This window comes from Plectrocnemia conspersa, unplaced genomic scaffold (assembly GCF_051122295.1).
Source record: "Plectrocnemia conspersa isolate PC_06_02 unplaced genomic scaffold, ASM5112229v1 ptg000011l, whole genome shotgun sequence".
NCBI classification, from domain to species: domain Eukaryota; kingdom Metazoa; phylum Arthropoda; class Insecta; order Trichoptera; family Polycentropodidae; genus Plectrocnemia; species Plectrocnemia conspersa.
Window position 1 is genome coordinate 14,333,918 of NW_028277175.1, and position 14,336 is coordinate 14,348,253.

Below are 14,336 nucleotides of genomic sequence, written 5' to 3' on the forward strand. Positions count from 1 at the left end.
CGTTAGAAATAGTTTTTTTCACCATTGTTTCCTTCCAAGATTTCTTACCACCATTCCCACCTCCTGTTATAATATCCGGAATGGAACATAATGACAAAATGCGCGACGAAAGTAAGGTGAGTATTTTTTTTACCATTTTATGTTTGATAAGGGTAGAATATAACTTATGATTATTATTTTCAGGCGAATTTTGCAGACAAATCGAACGGAGAGCAACTTTTGAGTCTGCAGGAGAATTTGGGGTTGAAATACGTCGCACGTATACCAATTATTTTGAAAACTAACCAAGAAGACTATAATGTGAAAAATTCTACAAAGAAAAGAAGAGGACGACCAAGGGTAATTTTCAAATGATATAACTCTGCACATATTTAAGTTCTTAAAATGAACTTGCTTGGAAATCCAAAAGCAAAATATTTTTATTGTAACTAATTTAATAGTAAAACAAATTCTATATTCTATTATGCTGAGAACCAACGTGTCACATAAACTACATTATCACAAATTTCAGCATTTTTTATTGTTGAGTTTATTGTTTATTTTGAAATATTTCAAAGTACTGAAAGATAAAATATTCACCAAAGCCCACCTCCACAATGATTTTAAATCATCTTGTAGAGCATATAATAAGAAGTTGAGTGAACAATTGCCGTTTAAGTAATTTATAAACAGAACAGATTTGATCCTGGCAGCAATTAGGACGTCTCACTCAAAATCTATATCTTATATTGAGAAATTTTATCACCTCTAGTAAATGACAAAAGATTGGTGACAGTTAAAACTTGTAGTCAATCAACGAGAAATTTATTACAATGTTTGAAAATATGCGTAGAGAAAAAATTGTAGTTGCTGAAAAGAAAGCTATAGGTATATTATAATCATTAATAATCGTTTTATTTCCTTCTTTGGGAATGAAAATCACTTTTGTAGGAATACATAATTATGCAAAAAAAAATATTTATAAGAAAAATCCCGAGCTATTTTTTGTAGCAATTTTATTATTAATGTATGAAGCCTAAATACACATATACTTTATATAAATGAAATATATACTATGTTATAAGCAATCTTAAGAAATAAATTTAAAATTATTTTTGAATATTTTGTCATAGTATAAATAGCCCTTTTTAAAAACAATAATACAGTTTTAGTCAACGTGTAATTATTACTGTTGCTAATATATTATTTTTGAAATTCTATACATACCGAGTAAATAAAGAATTTTATTTGAACAAAACACTATGATATTAAACAATTAAAGCATTGACTGAAGAACATTGCACAAAGATATTTTAAAAGCTTACCTATTTTAAATAAGAAGAGTATAAGAGATAACTGCTAATTCATTGCAATCTATTCTAGTTCCAAAAAAATATTCATATTTAAAAAAAAAAACTTTTTACTTCTTTGCTCGACGTATTGTCTCTAACGTGGTCTTTTTAGAATTTAATGTGTTGATGTTTATTTATACTACTGAAAAAAAAACACTATATAATTGTAACCTTTCAGAAATATCCTAAACCATTGCTGTTGAAAGAGGCTGTACGAACAGAATTATCACGAGTGATCGAAGAGTCCACAGATTCCTATGAAATTATTAAAGTTACCCAAAGTGTAGAGGTGAATTATGATTTAGAATACTATATTGTTATTATTTAATATTTAAAAATTTTACAAACAATTGAATACATTTTCAGGATCACGATAAAAGCCTCTTGATTGCTGCTAACAGTATGAACGATTCTAGATACAATCCTATGCCAGACCTTTATGTTGACTATGAAGGTAGTCAGAATGAGTCTCTAGACCTGACGATGAACCCTAACGGTATATAAATTTAATTTTACTAATTATTTTATTAATATAAAAAATTAAATTAAATGTTTAAAGCATAAATTTAATATTAAGTAACCCCCCCCCCCCTGAATTTAATTACAGCTTCAATCTACTGATGACTCACAATTCTCTACTTTATTTTTCATCTTATTCCCGGAGTTCAATAATTGTGTTGATATATTAGTTTTTTTAAATATACTATAATTTAGGTCTGGTGACTGTGCGGGCCAATACAAAACTGACACCTGATATATCCACAAAGTATGATATGGATTGCTGTCATGTTTAAGTTAAATGGTTGATTTTCAGTGGTACTATTCATGTGACCCTCTCATATGAACATGATTCCTACCGTTGCAATTTTTAATTATTCAAATTCATTCACAGCACCCAAGGGTTTCAAAAATGTATTCTCCGTGTATTCGATTTACTAATTTGTTTGTATGATTTTCAGAATTTTCAGAGAACGTCTTGGAATGTGACGATTATGTATTATTCAATATGGACGATGAAAATTTGATCAATATAACTCAAAACGACAAAAGGAACGCAGATGATGAAACCATAATAGAATTAGAATCAGCTTTAACAGAAAATCATTCACAAAGCCAGTCTGAAACAAACCATGTTATCATTGATGAAATTATGGATGATAAATTAAACGATATTGCAAATATCCAAGACACTTCTTGTACTGATAATTTTATAGAATTACAAACCATAGACGATAGAGAGAACGGCAGAGACTCAAACTTTGAGTTTACAAAGAGTTTCACTGATTATATGTTTGAATTTGAGTCTAACTAATGTTAATGTTTATTATAATAAATAATTTATTATTTTATTGAATAAAACAATTTTTTATTTATAAAAATATTTAATAAACAATACAAATTCCACAGTACATAAAATAAAAATGTAAAGGCAATGTAATTTATTATAAAACTTTGTAATCAATCACATATAATAATCAAATAAATCGGTTTTAAAAGGATGGAATGTATGAGCAACTGGAAAACTGGCTTGTATATAATATATAAAATAAAGTAAAATAAGAATAATATATAAATCAGACCTCTCTCGGTTTAACAACTAGATTTATAATATTGACAAATATTAAAAAATGTACATATTTAATATCAACAAAGAGTTTTGTATCAGTCTGATATGAATACATTATTGTAAATACTCTCATTTTTATTTTTATAAATTTTCACAATCCACAATTATTATATTATGTACATACATAAAACATACATGCTTTTAACAATATTATGAACAAAAGTATATAGATATAAATATACATATACGTAGAATCTAATAATTTTCTTATAACAAAAAACAAATCGAAGAAATAAAATGGCTCGGATTGGAACGAATTCATAAATCGCAAGATTCAATACAAATTCGAAGGTTCTCACAATAAATTGCAAGTAAATAAAAAGTAAAACATACACAAAGACTGCATTCCTAACACGATAAAAATTTTAAAGAAGTGTAGAAACATCTTTACATATCTATAATACACGTCAGCTACAATAGTAACCAATATTAATCCCCAACATCTTAACAAAGCTCGTTTATTGTTTTGTGCTTAAAGTCTAATGTGTAAACGAATAATACTTTCAATCGAGATTACTATATAATAAACTTCCAAAGCTGTTGTCATATTGTAAACATTTGTATAGGGATTCGTTTCTTATTTGTACTGCTGTCCCAGTTAATTACTAAAATATCATAACTGTTTTTCAACATCTTAACTTAAGTCAAAGTGAAAAGTTTTGGTCTGTTAAAAAAACTAATCCTAATACGAAGAATATAGCTAAGGCGATGTTATTGTTGATTTTTGGCGACGCGTTTCTATATAAAGCAGCCGTTTGATAATCTCCCATCTGGAAGACTATTGTAGGCGAAGACATTCTTCCGTCTCCGCCGTTGCTGAATCCCAACACACGCATGTTGTACCGCTTTCCGGGCGACAAATTGTAGACGTAGGCTTCGAGTTTGACGCCCACGGCTATTATGGTATCGTTGGCTGTACTCATGTCTTGATCTAATTCCCAAACTCTCACCTGAAATTTAATAATAAAAATAATCAGCTTATATAATACACCGACAGATATAATTATCTCCAACACTGTAAAAGTACAGCTTGTACAATTCGAGTTTCCTATGTTGGCAGCACTATAAATCAGACAGCTGTCAATAATCACCCGTGTTCAGTGTCAAATGTTAGTTTGCAACAAAACATTTACGAAATGGATCGCTTAACCACCGCTCAACGCATTAAAATTGTTCAATAACACAGTAATAACAATTCTGTACGAACTGTGTATCGAAATTTATGGGAAAATTATAGTCAATTTCATTATACGTATGAGAGAACAATTCGCAACGTAGTGAAAAAATTTGAAAAGAATAGAAGCGTTGGAGATAAGGTAAGGCCTATGCATCATCGTGGAGTGTCCTTAGAATGTACAGAATGCCCAAAAAACTCAGGTTTTATACAAAAAAATTGGACAAACATGCGTCATAAAAATAAATGGATCTGTACTGACCTTATATCCAAGTAGAGGTTCTTCCTCCTGAGTCGGAGCCACATATCGCCACACAACTCGTATCATCGATGGGTTGATAGACCGTACATGTACAGCTGATGGAGGTTTTTGCGGTGCTTTACGGAATGTTCTCTCCAAGAACCGTTCGCTTTCAGGACCTTCACCGGCAGAGTTGAAGGCCATCACTTTAACATAATAATATGTATCCGGCTGGAGACCCACGACCAACGCATGGCTCTTGGTACTTCTAGACAAGTAATAAACGCACTCCTCTTCCTTATTCTCTTCTTTCCAATACTTCAACCTGTGACCGATCAGCTTGCCTCTGATTCTCTCCCTGCTTTGATCGATCGGTAGCCATGTCACGTTCAATGCTGTCGAGTTATAAGAAACAGCGGCCACTTGCTGCGGAGCAACTTGAGGCATATCTTCAGCTGAGAATATAACAACAGGTTCGCTTACCGGACCTTCTCCAATATCATTGATTGCTTGCACTTTGACTTCATATTTAGTATAGAAAAATTCGTTAGATACGCGCACGACTGCCATTGGAATGTTACCGTATTCTTTCAAAACCAATGTTTGGAATTCAGTATCGTGTTCGAACCGTCGCCAAAAGATCTTATAATGAATATTCGCCCCATTTTGTTCCGCCATCTGAATAGCCGACCACGTTATGGTCAGATCGCCAATCTTTCCGCCTCCTCCGCTAATATTATAAGGAGCCCTGTATGGTTTATCCGACGGAGTCGAATGCAACGGACTGGCCGCTGACGGAATTCCATAGCCCAACATATTATAAGCTTGTATTCTAAACTCATAAGCCGACCACGGATTTAATGAATTCTCAATTATACCTTCCTTTCTTCCATTATATCTATCAATCTCTCGACCGCGTACGTTAGTGCTGATGTTGACCCAAGTCGAATTCCAATTGGTCTTTCCAGAAATGATGTATCCTAAAATCGGTCGTCCGTTTGTAGCTCCATCGGTCCATTGTATCGTAGCCGAATTCTTCTTCATATCGATGACTTGCAAACCGCCGGGCGGTCCGGGAGGTCCCTCCACTAGTAAAAACGTCTTGGAAGAAATTTTTCCAACAGCCGATTTTACAATACATTCATATTCACCCGTATCGGAGAGTGTGACGTTAAAAATACTCAATTCACCTCCGTCTATTTTCAATCTTCTATCGTCGTACACAGAAAAATCTTCACTAAAGGTAGTATCGCGTAACCTTATTCCGTTATGCATCCAAATATAGGCAGTATCCAAAAGTTCATTAGAATAAGCATTACAATGAAGGAACAAGTTTCTTTGTATTTGAGACTGAATCCGAGGCGGTAATCGATCTATGAACCTTGGAGCTTGAATTACAATCAATCTTCCTTTGCTTTCATCTATTCCGTACTGATTACTAGCCGTGCAAGTATAAACGCCTTCGTCGTCTCTCGACACCGGACTTATGATTAAATTACCGTTTTCTAAAATTCTACGTCTTCCGCCGCCACCGATAACGTTGTTATCCTTCTTCCAAACAAATTTAGGACGAGGTGCGGCTTCCGGACTGCATACTATAGTCACGTTTCCGGCTTCAGATCCATACGTCTCCGATTCTAACGGAAACTTCTTAAAAGACGGTTTTAAAGATAAGACTCTCAATCTCGCTGATGAAAAGACAGATTTGAGCTGATTTGTTGCTTGACATTGATACATTCCAGGATCACGTTCGGGATCTAAATATCTGATAGATAATACGTTATCTTGAATTAAATATCTATCTTTATCTTCGGGCGGTAGAGTGTTCGTTGTTAACTTTTCTCCGTTTCTCCACCATGTGTAATTCACGTCCGGTACCCCGAACGCTTCGCAAGTCCACGTCAAGTCGCCTTTATTGTCCACGTGCTTGTCAGATAATGGGATTGTGAAATTGGGATAAGCTTGAACGCTTAGATATACGGTGCTATTCATAGCTGTTCGATCGTTAGATATGGTACATACGTATTCGCCTTCGTCTTCGACTGATACTTGAGCGATCGTGAGCACCCTATTGTAATTACTTTGGTGCGAGTGTTTCGGTAAATCTGATCCTTTTCGTGTCCAATTATAAGATGGCACCGGATATCCAAAAGCCATGCATTCCAATCTGACTTCCTGTCCGACTATGGGCGCTTCTGGGAAAGCTTTCGGGAAGTTGTTCGGAAATTTGAGCTGCTGATAATCTGAATGAGGATTTACGAACAACGGGAAGAACGGACCGCTTCTACCGGTCTCCAAAGCGCCATTTTGCACGTTACAACTGTAATTACCGCGATCGATGGTTTCCAACGCTGAAAAATATAAACCTCCATCGAACGAAACGAATACTCTCTTATCTTCCTCCACCAGATTTGGAAAGAAATCTCTGGCCCAATAGTATCTGATTGCGGGATAATGAGGTGGCGGGTCGCAAAAGACAACTTTGCCCCAATTTTGATTTCCTGCTTCGGTGGAACGTTTCATCGTAAACTCTCTGATAAAACCGAACGACAATAAGACACTCTCCGATACTATAGATCCGAATTTGTTTGACGCTTTGCAATGATACATTTTGCGATCTTTGACTTTATCGGGGCTTTGAATGATCAAAGAACCACCGCTGACCGTGAATCGGCTGTCGGATAACGGCTCAATTTTCGTGGCTACCAATTTATCGTTTTGATAGTCTTCTCCGAACCATTCGTATGTCGGAGTTGGATATCCTCCTGCTAAGCAACTCAATATGACTTCATTAACTTGACTTTTGGACAAATCGAAGATGCTCTCTTGAGGTTCTTTAATAAAATAAGGACCTCTAGGGATCTTTTCCGGATCGTCCACATTAATACCGTACGTATACGTTCGTTCATCAACGATCAAAAAATGCAATTTACTTATGTGAGCCTCGCAAATATAAAGCAACGGTTCTTCGCCGTCTACCATCTCGAAGCCCCATTTCTTCAATCGATTCGAGAATCTATAAATGAGATAATCTCTCCTCGTTATCGACGGATCATATTGTTGATTGATTGGTAAAAATGCGTTTTCCATATTGACCATCTGAGCTCCGTCTTCGTTTACCCAATATTGCGGTGATTGTTGTCTGACCGACGTATACCATCTCCGATGCTGAGGATCGACTTTCAATAGTTCGTTGATAAGAAAGCCATGTTCGTCGACGGAATCGATAGATACCAATTCAGACTCATAAGCCTGACAAATCTTCTTAGCCTCGTTTCTAGGTCTTGCCGGCGATTTCATGAATCTATAACACGACTCTTTGTATTGAATCCAATGCACGGGACACTTAAATCGCATATCGCCCCCATCGTAGCGATTACCATATCCGACTTCGTTCACTCTATCGTCATATCCTGCATTAGTGTCGTATCCTTCTCCGTATCCCTGCTGGTATGTAGGAAAATTCCTATCGTAATTGCTGCCAGAGTCGTAGGCGTTTTGAGGATAGTTGCCTAAATTGCCTTGTTGGTAATTCCTTTGATAGTAATCGTTTTGAGGCGAATAATAATTTTGAGAGTAGTTGTTCTTCTGTGCATAGTTTTGATCTTGACTTCTATCAGAGACGTAATCCCGGGTCAATTGAGAAGACACCAAAGGTATCAATATGTAAAGCACTGTCTGGATTCTCCGCATTTTCAAGCTTGTTTATATCGACTGAAAATGAAAAATATAAATACATATTAGTATATTTTTTCTTTAAAAAAAGATACATATAATTATTTTTAAATGAACATAATATGTGTTGTAGATCGTTAGTCAGGTGGACTTCAATTTTTGACTTTTAATTTAAATTTCAAATAGACATATAGATGTAATTGTTCTGTTTTTATATAACAATATACATATTAACTAAATATATTATTTACTAAATAAAATAAATTATAACCCCATAGTTTTATTCGTTAATATCTAAAGTAGTGTGCAAAGTCTTAGACCACTTGATTTTGTAACGATATTTGAAATAAGGCACCACACCACTCGCCTATTAAAAAAATTAAATATTCCTCTGAGACTATTAAATTTGAGTTCGCGTCCTTATTATTTTAACATTTGGAAGGCTTAGTGCTTAATGATATACAAGTCTTCGATTAAATTAATGACACACAACCGCATGATTCACTTTAAAACAATTTATTGTAAAATAAGTTTACTAAACAATCATAATGTAGTAATAAAATCACTTGCATATATAGCAATATTCTACTAAAATGTATTTTTATCGAATTAGATTTTGTAACAAGTCAAACATTTCCCTTATGTAAAGGTAAAAAGTATCACAAAGGGTGTGAATTTCACTATCAGTGTCACTTTATGTTTTGGAGATGTAAACAAAGACAAACCTATAAAGAAGACATGGATAATGTGACGATGGCGCAGGCGCACTACAGCCGTCAATGAAGCGCCCGAGAGCAGTCGATACGTGCGAAAAACAGCGATGGAATAAACGTACACAATAACGAGTACCAAGCTTAACGGCTATGACTCGTCGTGACACACCCCGCGCAGGCCCGCCCACCCTGTGTTGCCATATCAAAAAATATATAATTTTGAATATTAACGTTTAATATTTAAATATGACACTGATAAGAGTGTAATATATTTTTTATATACAACTATCAAAATATATGGCACTTGTTTATTATATCGGCACCACGTTTAGAAACCAATGGTTATAAACTTTTTTTATCGGTGTCGTCGAACACACAACTACACTGACAAATGGTTAAAAGGAGATTTTTAACCGATGTTTGCGGCATAATACACGCACAGCGATAAATAAACTAAAATTTTAAAACGTATTTATGTAGCAAAACGTTGTTATCCACTTTCGCAGACGTTAGAGCCAACAGCCAGAGAATATGTTCATAACAATCTGGTTTCTGAGCGCAGCGCCGATATAATTAAAAAGTACCAAATATATATTATATTATCTATTTTTTTTATTTTATAAGCTCAAGGAATAAATGTGAAAAAATTGTCTGTGATAATATTTCTCTTGGTACCGTTATATTTTTTTGTCATCAGTCAGAATTATCTGAAGGCAAAGATAAAGACTGTGAGATCCATCCCCGACTTCGAAATATAAAAAGTTTTCTGCAAAATAATATATTTTTGTCACAAGAGAGAGCTGCGATAATGAAGTTTTTTAAAGACCAGGAATTTCGAGAATGTTGAGGGAAAAAAAGAAAATCAACCGAGCTGTATATGGAGATGTTTCATAACATTTATTTAATAAGCATATGCTATTTATAAATGGTAATGTAGTTTTTAATATATATTGTATTTCAATATAATTAACAAATGTGTGTTTTAACTTTGCATTTTGAAGAAATAAACTATTCTTTCCCGTTTCTTTTCCACTCCAACCAGCTACCAGGATAATATTTACAACTAAAATAAAAATATACAAATATTAGAGTTTATGTTAGGGTAAACTAGCAATCTTAACGCATTATTTGCTTACTTTACATATCCTAATTTTGCCAACTCATTGACAGCCACCAAAGCTCGCCTTCCAGATCTGCATGTAATAACAATACTCGAATCCATCGTTGGTTTTTCACAATCAAATTTTTTTCGAAAATCTTCTTCTGAAGTAGTAGTCATAGTTGAAATAACATCACCCACTAAAACAAGAAATATTATGATAATAAATATATTTATTTATTAAATAAATTATCCATTTAATTAGGTTATTTACGAGGAATGTGTTTGCTTCCTGGAATGAGACCTGTGCTTTGAATTTCATCAGCTTCTCTGACGTCAACGAAGAAAACGTGGGGTTTCTCAGGAAGTACCAAGACCTCTTCGTAAGTCACAGTGTTGCTCATGTTTGAATCTAAAATATATTCGATTTACTCTCCATATAAATTTAAGCTGATTGTTCTGAAAAAAAAAACATTATGTTTCAGTATTTTTTGTTTGAAGTGTTTAATTTTATATAGACATTCATTTAATATTTATCATAATCCCCGCCGTCTGATTACTACGAACGACCGTACAAACTAGTGCATAAACGCGAGGAATTTCAGTGGTAGAACAGCTGTGTACTGAATTTCGAAAAAATCCTCACCAGTGTTAAAACTGAGATGGGGTATAATTTTTATTTTATCTTTAAAGACAATTCTACCATAATTTTTTCAACGGGCCTACTAAAGCAACACAGTCAAATGAAGAATCTAATGATAAATATGATTACGTCCTGTATTAGTGTGACATTTATATTTGATGTATTTATTCACCATTCTCTGCAAAACAACATAACTAAAAAAATATATATTTATAGCATAAACCTTATGTTCTGAAGTTTTTATATATCAACAAGATTATTTTGAATCTACAAAGGATTATACGAAATGAGGATATAAATATAAAAATAATATAATATCATATTTTATATATATATATAAAAAGCTATAGATCAGTTATTGGCTGTGTATGACGGTTAACCTATAACAGTCAGTCATTGCGTTTTTATAGTATTATTACAATCATACCTCTAAAAAGCAGTAAAACAAGTTTTTTGTTCATCTATATAACCTCTCTTGATTTTGTATTATATAGCGTGCATCGTGTTTTCATTTACATACCTAACTTATACACATTTACTTTTTATATTATAAATTATATTTATATTACCTATAGCACTTTATTAGGTGCGGTCGATATATGTACATAAAACTACCAATGTTCGTGTCCAGTGGGAATTAACCCTCAAAGCAAACTATCCACCCGCTAGTCCCTAATAATGACTAAAACATGTACTGCAATTATTAAAAAGTACTTGCTTATGTTTCGATGCGAAGATCAACAATTTTAAACATAATTTATTTTAGAAAAATACTACGAACCAATATCTGCAGTTTCTACGCCGAAATGAATGAAGAAGGTCGTCGCACTTCCATAAACTCATTGTTCAACTAACATAGCGAAAATTGCTTTATCAGTGATTTTAAAACATTCGCATAATCTATAAAATATTATCGAATTTGATAATCTATGAGTTTATAATTTTTGAGTGTTTTTTAAACACTATCTTGTATTTTTGAGGTAGTAGATTTTGATGCAAAATATAATTTGAAATATATTATTGTTTTCAAAAACTTTGGGAAGCTCAGCTCGTTAAATTGTTAGCTACGCTAATTTAAAACTGTGTTAATTCAAGCGCGTCTGTTCCATAACAAATTTTAAGTTAAAAACTCTTCTTTAAATAGACATTGACATGCAAAGAAAAGTTTTTATAATTGCCAAGAAAATGTCAGGCAAAAGTGGTTTCTATAAACTTTTTCCTTTACAAATTTTAGCACAATTTATTTTTAAAACATATACATGTGATTTAATTGCCACAAAAATTCAACTACTTAAATCAACAACAATAATCGCGTCAATTGCTCCATGGTTTGTCCGCAACTTGATTTTTTTCATTTTCGATAATAATGTTTATTAACATTTCCTTGCTTTGATTGGTAATCTGTCCTTAATTCTTACTTTTAACATATGCGCACTTGTGTGATGGTTACTATTTCAAATTATATTAGTATAATGTACTTTTAACATTAATTTATGTATGGTAAGGATTAATTAAACGAATTACTATATACAATAAGAAAAATAAACAAAAAATATTCAGATAAATCAATAAAAGGAATATATCATTATATTTACCTGTCTTACCGACTTAGTTCGGGCCTGGTGCTTAGCTCGTCACAACATAAATATAACACAACACGTTATATAACAAAGTTATAAAACTTGTTTTTAAATAAGATATACCAATGTTACATCGCACGTTTCGTGCTGCATGTTATCGATTAGACGTAAAGGTTGACTGAAGTTATATAACATTATCATATAACTCGAAAGTGGAATAGCAGTACTGAGGAGTAGGGATAAATTAGTATTATGAGGACACTGTTCAGATAGATTCCAGTCTTTCTGGAGCTAACATGTAGGGAGCTTGTGTGTGTCAAAAAGTGTTTTACGATGGAATGGAACATCAATTTGACTACTCGTTTAATCGCACTGTTTAAGAATAAGCGAGTATTATGGGACAGTGCTGATTTGAATTTTAAAGATAGAAATATGAAACATGACGCATGGGCTGAATTAGCAGCAGATTTGCAGATTACTGTGAATGAAGTTGAAAATAAAACAAGAAAACTTATTGGACAATTTCAACGTGAATTTAAAAAAGGAAAGAGAGGGATTGAAGCGGACGCGAGCTATAAGACAAAGTGGGCTTTTTTCAATATGCTCTTGTTTTTAAAGGATAAAAATGAGCCACGTCATTTAAGAGAAGCTGTTATCCCTCAACCACATTTACAAGATATTGTCAGAAATAATAGTTTTTTCGAGGTTAGTAAAGCTATAACAGTTGAATTATAGTACAGTAAATAGAACTGAACTAACACATATGATAAAACTACGGCCCTCGGGCCGAACCCGGCCCGCCGACCAAGTTTCCCTACCCGCAGTCCACAAACAATATGCACTATGTATCATATCTAGCCTTCATGTTACATTTATGTAATATAACTTTTTTTTAAGCTATTAAAAAGCGCTATTTGCTTAAATGAGCTTACGTTTTTTATTTAAGCATTGAAATATTACACTACGTTTGCAAATATTTTTTTTTTATAATTATATGTAACATGTCTATCTATTTTTTTTTTCAATGTGTTATAAAAAAAACACAAATAAAAACAATATGATATGCACAGTGTTTGTTTATAGTTTAATCAATAAACCATGCACTTGGCCATACGAATTCATGCATTTCATTGCTATAAGTGAAATAAATCTATATAATGTAAGAATATTCATATTGGTTTTCTTTTTAGAATGACGAACAAACACTCGATGAGTCATATTCGGAACTGGAGAATGCCACAAAAAGTTTTCAAATTAAAACTGAGGATTTGAACGAAGAATCTATACGTAAAGGTACCAAAAGAAAAGCAGATGCTATGACTGAAGAAGAAATGTACAACGAAATACAACAGACGACCAAGGACGCAAAAGAACGAGATGAATTTGCCGTATTTGGGGAATACATTGCCCATACTTTACGAAACCTAAAAAGGAGATCGACTCAAAGCTACGCTAAGTTTCAGATAAATAACATTGTATTTCAAGCTGAGGTAGATGATCAGCGGCCATCATACAGCACATCTGATCCAAATCCATTAAAATGATTATAAAAAATCAATTATCTGATCCCATAATGGGATATAATTAAACTAAGTTAATCCTTATAGTGATAATTCCAATTGGTAAACAAAGCAATGTCATCTACGAAAACTTATAAAGATGAAAACCATTTGGAGGAAATCCTTGGTGATCCTCTTATCGACAGATTAACGTGTCTTACTGGATGTTTGGCATCTGTATAGCTAAATAACTCTATTTACATTAAATAAATGTTCACACAAGTAAAATGTATGTGATCTTTAAAATTTAAATATGTTCTTGCCTTTGAAGTCTAAGGCGGGACCACTTGCCAACTCTTCTCTAGCAAAGGGCGTCCGTCTGCTCAATACTGTGCATCGAGATATTAACATTTTGTCGTGCACATATGGGGATTTGGTTCAGTTTGTATGGGACAATACACACTTATTGATGTGATTTGTATCTGTCCTTTTATCATGTTTTTAGTTATATGTAAATATGTATGTGTGTGTGTATATGTATTTGTATATATGTATATATTGTAGGTATATAGATATTTGTGTGTATTCTTGAAAGAAATAAAAAAAAATTATTGATAATAGATTATTATTAATTTTTATTAAAAAATAGATAGAAAAAGTTCTTAATCTCACAGAAGTGGTAACCAATTTAGGCGTCTTTGGAAGACTACAGATTCCATCAGCATATATAAAATAGTAAAAATATAACTTCACC

General features: G+C 33.1%; 4 protein-coding genes across 8 annotated transcripts; 2 read left to right on the top strand and 2 right to left on the bottom strand.

The window, feature by feature from the left end:
- The first annotated feature begins 2 nt into the window (after window positions 1–2).
- On the top strand, window positions 3–2,749 carry LOC148229592 (uncharacterized). Its single transcript, XM_088198596.1, has 5 exons — window positions 3–116; window positions 184–339; window positions 1,510–1,620; window positions 1,698–1,827; window positions 2,291–2,749. Exons 1-5 carry the CDS (start codon window positions 81–83, stop codon window positions 2,641–2,643), a joined length of 786 nt encoding a protein of 261 aa, XP_088054722.1. The 5' UTR covers window positions 3–80; the 3' UTR covers window positions 2,644–2,749.
- Cont (Contactin) lies at window positions 2,694–8,913 on the bottom strand. The gene is made up of 3 exons (XM_088198593.1): window positions 8,774–8,913; window positions 4,395–8,087; window positions 2,694–3,908 (listed from the first exon to the last, which is right to left on the bottom strand). Exons 2-3 carry the CDS (start codon window positions 8,064–8,066, stop codon window positions 3,603–3,605), a joined length of 3,978 nt encoding a protein of 1,325 aa, XP_088054719.1. The 5' UTR covers window positions 8,067–8,087; window positions 8,774–8,913; the 3' UTR covers window positions 2,694–3,602.
- A 720-nt stretch (window positions 8,914–9,633) lies between these two features.
- On the bottom strand, window positions 9,634–12,664 carry LOC148229594 (rhodanese domain-containing protein CG4456-like). 5 transcript variants are annotated; one of them, XM_088197034.1, is made up of 5 exons: window positions 12,099–12,664; window positions 11,285–11,353; window positions 10,135–10,319; window positions 9,898–10,060; window positions 9,634–9,824 (listed from the first exon to the last, which is right to left on the bottom strand). In XM_088197034.1, exons 3-5 carry the CDS (start codon window positions 10,262–10,264, stop codon window positions 9,770–9,772), a joined length of 348 nt encoding a protein of 115 aa, XP_088053160.1. In that variant the 5' UTR covers window positions 10,265–10,319; window positions 11,285–11,353; window positions 12,099–12,664; the 3' UTR covers window positions 9,634–9,769. The 5 variants fall into 5 exon arrangements, with proteins under 5 accessions (XP_088053160.1, XP_088053159.1, XP_088053162.1 ...); XM_088197033.1 differs by having other exon boundaries at window positions 11,285–11,403; window positions 12,099–12,237; XM_088197036.1 differs by lacking the exon at window positions 11,285–11,353 and having other exon boundaries at window positions 12,099–12,250.
- On the top strand, window positions 12,417–14,200 carry LOC148229595 (uncharacterized). Its single transcript, XM_088197029.1, has 2 exons — window positions 12,417–12,788; window positions 13,274–14,200. Exons 1-2 carry the CDS (start codon window positions 12,417–12,419, stop codon window positions 13,625–13,627), a joined length of 726 nt encoding a protein of 241 aa, XP_088053155.1. The 3' UTR covers window positions 13,628–14,200.
- The last annotated feature ends 136 nt before the right edge of the window (window positions 14,201–14,336 follow it).